The sequence below is a fragment of the Dipodomys ordii genome, unplaced genomic scaffold (genome assembly GCF_000151885.1).
Source record: "Dipodomys ordii isolate 6190 unplaced genomic scaffold, Dord_2.0 Scaffold61, whole genome shotgun sequence".
Taxonomy (NCBI): Eukaryota; Metazoa; Chordata; class Mammalia; order Rodentia; family Heteromyidae; genus Dipodomys; species Dipodomys ordii.
The window spans coordinates 10,401,541-10,410,137 of NW_012267277.1; the positions used below are offsets into that span (position 1 = coordinate 10,401,541).

Sequence of the window (8,597 nt, forward strand, 5' to 3'; positions counted from 1 at the left end):
AGCCAGCCAAGGCAGAAAAGTCCTTGAAACAGCATCTCCAAATTAACCAGCAAAATGTCAGACTAGAGGTATGATTCAAGTGGTAGAGCATCTGCCGCAAAAGCACAAAGCACTTGAGTTCAAATCCTAATATGGACCAAAAGTGAAGGAGGAAAGGTGTTTTTGTTTTGAAAATTGAAGTTTTTTTGTTTTGTTTTGTTTGGGTCCGGTTGTGGGGCTTGAACCCTGGGCCTGGGCTCTGTCCCTCAGCTCTTCAGCTCAAGGCTAGCACTCTACCACTTGAGCCACAGCGCCACTTCCGGCTTTTTTCTTTTTGCTTATGTGGTGCTGAGGAATTAAACCCAGGGCTTCAGGCATGCAAGGCAAGCGCTCTACCACTGAGCCACCTTCCCAGCCCCGAAAATTGAAGATTTTAATAAGGAATATATACTTTGGATTTGGGAGAGACCTTTTTTCTTTTAATTTCCCTTTTCTTTGAAACATCTCCCTTTGATTATCAATGTCTAAGAATGGGACCTCGTGGTGACGTGGCCACAGGCTTTGCACCCCTGCAGGGTGTGTCCTGAACACCTTGCAGATGAGGATGGCCTGGGTGGGAGGGGGGGCAGTCCGCAGATACCCACTCAGGTATCAGCTTTCCCCCCTCCCCACTCTCCCTGCCGGTGGCTGCATGGAGTATCTATAACATAGACACCCTAGGGTGACTCTCGACAGCTGTGACCCCAGATGCCCCCTGTAACCATAGCTCCACAAGGCCATGTCTAGAAGGTTCTCCTTTCCAGGCAAACCACTTTTGCTTTGTAGTTTCTGACATCTCAGAATAAGCACCCTGTGCATTCCTCTCTCTGTGAGCTGCCCCATCTGTGTTCCTGTGGAAGCCCAGGATTTCTGCAGCGCCCCTTCAATCCCAGACAGCCCCACTTCCTGCCCTGAGCTCTGAGCCGCTGGCTTCTGCCTTTACCGCCGCCATCCACAGCTCTGCCTGCCTGCGCGTGCGCTTCCTGGATATTTGCCTGCCACTTTCTTTGCTCACTTTCAGTTTGGCTTCATGCTAAACAATAGATCCAGACATGTGCTGTGTATGAGTTAGGTTTTTCCTTCTTACACATAAAAATAAAGGTGTCACTGAGAAGTATCCGTGGTCTTGTTTTTAACCAGATGAATGCTGGCTTTTATGGGGCTTACATTCAAGGCCTGAGTACTGACCCTGAGCTCTTCACTCAAGGCTGGCACCCTACCACTTGCGCCACAGTTCCACTTCCAGCTTATTGGTGGTTAATTGGAGATAAGAGTCTCATGGATGCTGAAAACCAATGTCCTCAGACCTCAGCCTCCTAAGTAGCTAGGATTATGGGCATGAGCCCCAGCACCCATCTGAATGCTGGGCTTTGATTGTAGCCCTGGAAAATTATCTGCTGGCTGTGACTCGTGTCTGAAGTAGCCATCCCCCTTTCTTCCTTCATTGGGGTTCAGCTCAGCAAATCACAAGGGATGCATCCATTCCTGTGCCCAGCATTGTTCCGTCATGGATGGCAGGCCTGACTCCTTTCTCCCCCTCCTCATGGGTCCGCTCAGTGCCCAGCAGCCAACAAATCCAGGTTACTAGTGCCTGCTCAGCAAGGGCAGACACAGCACAGAACCATGAGGATCCCCCCAAAGCCTGAGGGTCAGGAACAGCCCTGAGTTCAAGCCCCAGGACTGGCACAAGAAACAATGTAGAGCCGGATGCTGGTGGCTCAGGCCTGTAATCCTAGTCAGGAGGCTGAGATCTGAAGATCACAGTTCAAAGCCAGCCCGAGCAAGAAAGTCTGTGAGACTTAACTCTAACCACCAGAAAACAGGAAGTGGAGCTGTGGCTCAAAGGGACAGAGCATGAGCCTTGAGCCAAACAGCTCGGGGACTGCCTGGACCCTGAGTTCAAGTCCTATGACTGACAAAGGGAAAAGTATTGCAATGATGATGTAATATGTTGTATCATATAAGGTATTAATATATATAAAGTCTGGTGTGAGGGTACAGCTCAGCAATAGAGTGCATTTGGCATGTGGAAGTCCCATGTTCCATGCCCAGCACACCAAAACAAATATCTCTGCACACAAACAAACTAAAATAGGTGCTTGTATGGGGAAGCCAATAAATTGTGACTGCTGCAGGAGCCCTGAGGGGGTGGGCTTCCCCTCCCTGGGGTCCTGGAGGCCAGGTCCCACTGTCAGCCAACCTTGCCAGTTCTGGCCCCAACCTTGGGATTCCCTAAAGGCAGGTTGGTGCGCAGCCACCAGGGGGCAGCATGGACCAGAGAACAGAGCCCAGGCCGTTGCTGAGGTTCTCACCCCTCTCCCATGCTCTTCCGCACACAGGTTGGCAGTGGTCATCCCGGACCTGCCTGTTCTGCTGGCCCTGGTTAACTGGCATCCCTGGACCTGACCCACATCGGCCACTGTTGAAACGAGGCTGAGAAAACAAACTGCATAACTGGAGAAGGAGCACTGCGGCTGTGAATGGTGGCCTCACCTGCCCCGACTCCCACCTGGGAGGGGCTCACCTGACAGCCCTGAGCTGCTGGGGTGCAAGACTAAACCCTAGTGTTTGGAGGCACCATGTACCAACTCTCTACCTTGCCACTAATACAAATGGTAGAGAGAGGGTGAATGAGGAACAGAAGGCAATGGTGAGAGGAGGAGGCTGGGCTGATGGGGACAGAATAACCAGCCTAGAAAGCCTGGACCCTGACATTTTCAACTCAACAGGCAGCTATGGCTGGATCCCGTGGCTCATGCCTATAATCCTATTCAGGAGGTGGAGATCTGAGGTCTCAGAGACTCATCTCCAATCAGCAGAAAGCCACAGGTGTGCTGCAAATGGTACAGTGCCAGCCTTGCTTGAAAAAGCCAAGAAAGAGTGCAAGGGGGGGTTGCTCATCTTCAAGGCGAGCATCTGCCCCACGCTGTACAGCAGAGGGGATCAAAGCATATCCAGAGAAATCTTTTTTTTTTCTTTTTTTTTTGGTTGGGTCATGGGGCCTGAACTCTGTGCCTGGGCGCTGTCCCTCAGCTCTTCAGCTCAAGGCTAGCGCTCTACCACTTGAGCCACAGCACCACTTCCGGCTTTTTTCTTGTTGCTTATGTGGTGCTGAGGAATCGAACCCAGGGCCTCAGGCATGCAAGGCAAGTGCTCTACTACTGAGCTACCTTCCCAGCCCCTCCAGAGAAATCTTGAGGTCTCCTTCACAGACACATTTAAGAAACATCTGTGTTTTAGAAGGTTCTAAAACCCACCAAATGGTAACTAGGACTTTTAAATGGATGCCAAATGGAGGCCAAAATGCCAAGCGTTTCTCCTCTTCCAGCTAGTAATTCATATCCCTAAGAAAGGACCCAGTGCTGGATGCTTGTGGCGCACACCTGTATTCCTAGTTACTCAGGAGGCTGAGATCTGAAGATCTTGGTTCAAAGCCAGCTGGGCAGAAGAGTCCACAAGACCCTTATGTCCAAATAACCTGCGAAAACCTGGAAGTGGAGCTGTGGCTCAAGTGATAGAGCACTAGCTTTGAATGAAAGAGCCAAGCAAGAGCACAAGGCCGAGTTCAAGCCCCAGTACTGGCAGAAAAGAAAGAAAGGGAAGAAGAGGGAGTGGGTTCTGTCTGAGCTTTTGTGTGCAAGGCGAGGGCCTACTACCTTGAGCAATAACACCACTTCCAGTTTTCTGGTGGTTAACTGGAGGTGAGTCTCATGGACCTTTTTGCCTAGGCTGCCTTCATACGTGATCTTCAGATCTGTCTCCTGAATAGCTAGGATTACGGGCATGAGCAACTGGTGCCAGTCCCCAGTGCTTTAAAAAAAAAAAAATATTTATTTAATTTTTCTCGGTCTTGGGGCCTGAACTCTGGGCCTGGGCACTGTCCCTGAGCTCCTCAACACAAGGTGAGCGCTCTACCACTTGAGCCACAGCACCACTTCTGGTTTTCTGGTGGTTAATGAGAGATAAGAGTCTCATTGGAGGCTGGGAAGGTGGCTCAGTGTTAGAGTGCTTGCCTTGGCCCTGGGTTCGATTCCTCAGCACCACATAAGCAGAAAAAGCTGGAAGTGGGGCTGATGCTCAAGTGGTAGAGCACTAGCCTTCAGCTGAAGAGCTGAGGGACAGCGCCCGGCCCGGAGTTCAGGCCTCATAACTGACAAAAAAAAAAAAAAAGTCTCACAGACTTTCCTGCCAGGCTGGCTTTGAACCATGATCTTTAGATCTCAGCCTCCTGAGTAGCTAGGATTGCAGGCATGAGCCAATGGCACCCAGCTCCCCAGTGCTCTTTAGCAAAGGCTGTTTAGTTTCTAAGGACCCAGTACAGTGTAACACAGATAAGCAAATATGATGGGGGGGGTGTTTCTTTTTGATGTGTTCAGCTCTTCCTCTTTAAAATGCTGAGTTTAGACCACAGGCCTAGCTGTCATTTCCCCAATTCCTCTACAAGGGGCCAGGCATCCGGTGAGTGACTCAGGCTTTCTTTGAGGGAGGGTGAAGATTAGGTGGAGCTGTAGTGTGACCCCCCTCAGCATCTAAGCCTTTTGCAAACAACCCTCTCACAATCCTCCCAGAAAGCTAGGAGGTAACCACCCTACACACCCTCTGGGTTGTTGAATTCTAGCTTTTCCCTTCTTTGAGCTATTTTACAGCTCTGTAAATTATAGGCAGATGAAAATCCCTTCCTTCCCTTCCGGTCCAGTGGAGGTTTCCCTCCCCCTGCCCCTGCAGTGGAAAAACCAGTTTTGCTCTAATTTGCATACTCATTTCAATATCCTGACCTCTAAGATACAAGCCTTGTGGCCAGCATTGCACCTCCCTCCCTTGACAGTTAAGAGCTGTGGTTAAAGCCAGGTGCTGGTGGCTCAAGCCAGTGAGCCTAGCTACTCAGGAGGCTGAGATGTGAGGATCAAAGTTCAAAGCCAGCCCCGGCAGTAAAGTTCCCAGGGGATTCTCCAATTAACCACTCAAAAACTGTAAGTGGAGCTGTGTTTCAAAGTGGTAGAGTGGTAGAGCTGAGCAAAAGAGCTCAAGGACAGCATCAGGCCCTGAGTTTGAGCCCCATGACTGACAAAAAAAAAAAGGAAGGAAGGAAGAAAGAAAAAAGAGAGAGAAGTGGTTAATACCTGAGGCTTGTTCTTTAGGTTCACGCATCAGTCATGATTTTAACTCTTTTGGAAAATATCTTTTTCTTTTTTCCCTGAGGTACTGGGGGTGGGACCCAGTCTTGGATACAACACTCAAGCAAGCTCCCAAGCCCTGAGCCACACCCCCAGCATGGAAAACTCTCTCAACCCTTCCTTGTCAGTTGTTTAGGGGACAGCTTTTTGGGCCTGGGGAAGCAGTGGGGTCCCCTAGCTGGTTAGGCAGCTGTCAGGAGGAAGGGCAGGAGGCAGTCTGTGAAGGAGTGGGCAGAGGGAGGGAAGGCAGAGAGGGAGGGAGGGCTCACTAGGCCTGGGACTAGATTAAGGCAAAGTTCACGATCTGGTTGAGCAGCTAACTAGCTACTTGACCTTGAGGCCACCTCTTAAAACTGTGAAGGACAGAGAAAACTGACTTCCTGGCATGGTTGTGTTTGGCGATCAGGTCGTGTTCCTGCTGGTCAAGTAAGGCTGGGCAGCCTGCCTGGAGGAGGTTGCTTAAGGATGATAATGTGAACAGCAGGAATAACAGCAGCCTCAGGCCACAATTTAGACCTCCCTGAGCAAGCGCTACAGACTGCCTTCAATTGAAACTTTGCAAAGGCCCCTGGAGGCCCCGTAAGTAGATTCTAGTTGGAAGTTTAGCTAAATCTTAGAGCTTTATCTTTGCCTTCACCTCCTCCAGGGGCTGTCCTGTAGCCCCCCAGGACCTTCCTGGTAACACCAAAGGAGAAGCTGCTGTCACTGGATGCGGGTGAGGGGAAGTGAAGTTTCCCTTTTAAAAGTAGGGAATTGGGGCTGGGAAGGTGGCTCAGTGGTAGAGTGCTTGCCTTGCATGCCTGAGGCCCTGGGTTCGATTCCTCAGTACCACATAAGAAAAAAGAAAAAAGCTGGAAGTGGCGCTGTGGCTCAAGTGAGTGGTAGAGCGCTAACCTTGAGCTGAAGAGCTGAGGGACAGCGCCCAGGCCCAGAGTTCAGGCCCCACAACCGGACCCAAAGAAAAAAAAAAAAAAGAGTAGGGACTCTGTCCATGGCTGGTGGTTCATGGCCTGTAATCTTAGCTACTCAGGAGGCTGAGATCTGAGGATTGTGGTTCAAAGCCAGCTCAAGCAGAAGAGCAGGAAAGTCTGTGCCACTCTGATCTTCAATTAACCACCAGAAATCTGGAAGTGGTACTCTGACTCAAAGTGGTAAAGCACTAGCCTTGAGCAAAAGAGCTCAGGGATAGCGCCCATGCCCTATGACCAGGAAAGAAGAGGAGGAGGAGGAAGAAGAAGAGGAGGCAGAGGCAGAGGAGGCTGGGAATGTGGCTTAGTGGTAGAGTGCTTGCCTAACTTGCATGATTCCTCAGTATCACATAAACAGAAAAGGCCAGAAGTGGCACTGTGGCTCAGGCAATAGAAAGCTTTGAGCAAAAGATCAGGGACAGTGCCTAGGCCCTGAGTTCAAGCCCCAGGATTGGAGAAAAAAAAAATCTCTTGGCTTTGTTAGCTAGAGATCTCAACCCCTGGAGTAGCCAGGATTACAGGTGTGAGCTCCACCGTCTCTTATTATCTTCCCACACGCATGGAAGACACAGGTGGGTGGACACCTGCAAACTCCTGCAGCAGGAGGAAGGCGAAGAACAAGCTGGGCAGGTGAATTGGGGTCAGTGTTATAAACAGGCAGACCAGGGGCCTAGGGTTCTATTGTGGCAAGCAGGGCCGACTGCCTGCGGGGAGAGCGTGAACTGGCCCAGCTGGCCTCAGTGTGTCACTAAGGTCGGAGGCTCTTACTTCCTTCTTCCTCTGGGCTTTGATCCCAGTTCCCCGGAGGGAGGAGAAGCCTGGATTCCTGGGGGAGGAGGCCCCCAGGTCCTCCACCTGCTCTGCCCTCCTAGAGGCCCAGACCTGGTCCCTGCTGCCAGCACCGCCCCGGGAGCTCCCCTACACCCCTCTTTCTGAGCCTTGGTAAGTTTCCATGTTGGCTGCTCCATCTGAGTCAGGCTTGACCTGTCACCCAGGACCCAGGTCACAGGAAGCTGGGAGTTTCCCTCAGTCAGGGCTGAGTTCAGGCACTACGCTTCACCGCCCCACGCACTCTCTCCAGGGGACCATCAGATGTGGCAGTCAAAAAAAAGGAGAAAAAAGACCACAGGGTGGGTCTCCATGGAATCTCAGTGACTCAGGAACTTCCAGGGCTGATTACTGGAGAAAATAACCCCAGGGCAGCCACTGATTGAGATGCTACTGCCAGCCTGGGGCTCCTACTGCCAGAACCAGAGCCCCCCTCCTCCCCCGGCCCCACCCCATCCCCGTGTTAGAGGAGAGCCAGGGGGACAGCTCCTGGCCTCCGCCAGGGCCCCTCAGGCCTCACGCCCTGAATGTAAAGGGAGCCGGCAGGTGAGGTGGCCCTATCCTCTCAGCTAAGCCTCCTGCCAGCAGGGGGCGACGTGGAGCCAACGGAGGGCGGGGGCGGGGGTGGCGGTGGGGGTGGGGTCTTCAGGTGATGTAAACAGGTGGTGGATGGATACTAACCCCGGGGAGAGGGTGGAGGTGGAAACTGACCTTGGGATGTGAGTTGAGCAGGAAGTGCCAGGTGGGGGAAAGGGTGAAATCTGCCAGGTTTCTGGAGTTGGGAAACCCGAGGGGAGGAAAGGTGAAGGGAGGGGTGGGTCCTGGAAATCAGGGGAATCGGGCGAGGTGCAGTTACTTGTCATGAGGTGTGTGGGGCTGCGCTCAGGGTGTGAGCTATTTGCTTTACACCCTGAGAATTGCCGCACAGGCCTGCACAGGCCAGCCTTGGGTAAATATTTATGGAATGAACGAGGGCTGTGTGTGTGTGCTGGTTGGGGTCACTTAAAAGCTTTGTATGTGCCAATCTTGGGGTTTAAACTCTGGGCCTATGTGCTGTTACTGAGCTTGCTGTTTTTTTGTTTTTTGTCAGTCATGGAGCTTGAACTCTGGGCCTGGGCACTGTCCCTGAGCTCCTCAGCTCAAGGCAAGCGCTCTACCACTTGAGCCACAGCACCACTTCTGGCTTTTTCTGCTTATGTGGTGCTGAGGAATTGAACTCAGGTCCTCATGCATGTGAGACAAGCACTCTACCATTGAGCCACCTTCCCAGCCCTGGTTTTTGTTTGTTTTGTCTGGTTGTGGGGCTTGAACTCAGGACCTGAGAACTATCCCTGAGCTCCTTTGCTCAGGGCTAGCACTCTACCACCTAGAGCAGCAGCTCCACTTCTGGTTTTCTAGTGGTTAATTGGAGATAAGAGCTCCTGTTCCTGCTAGTTTTGAACCACCATCCTCAGATCTCAGCCTCCTGAGTAGCGAGGATGACAGGTGTGAGCCACCAGCACTTGGCTCCCTGAGCTTGTTTTCCCTCTACTAGTGCTATACCACTTTGAGCCACAGCACCATTTCTGGTTTTTGTGTAATTAATTAGAGATAAGATCTCAAGGGTGGA

General features: G+C 51.7%; 1 protein-coding gene across 1 annotated transcript in view; it reads left to right on the forward strand.

Annotated features, from left to right (window-relative positions):
- The first annotated feature begins 5,577 nt into the window (after positions 1–5,577).
- The window catches only part of Spen (spen family transcriptional repressor), a 109,128-nt gene continuing 106,108 nt past the window's right edge, over positions 5,578–8,597 (forward strand). Inside the window, exons 1-3 of the mRNA XM_013022225.1 lie at positions 5,578–5,618; positions 5,861–5,907; positions 6,958–7,102. Coding sequence (XP_012877679.1) covers positions 5,578–5,618; positions 5,861–5,907; positions 6,958–7,102 — 233 coding nt within the window. The remainder of the gene's footprint in view (positions 5,619–5,860; positions 5,908–6,957; positions 7,103–8,597) is intronic.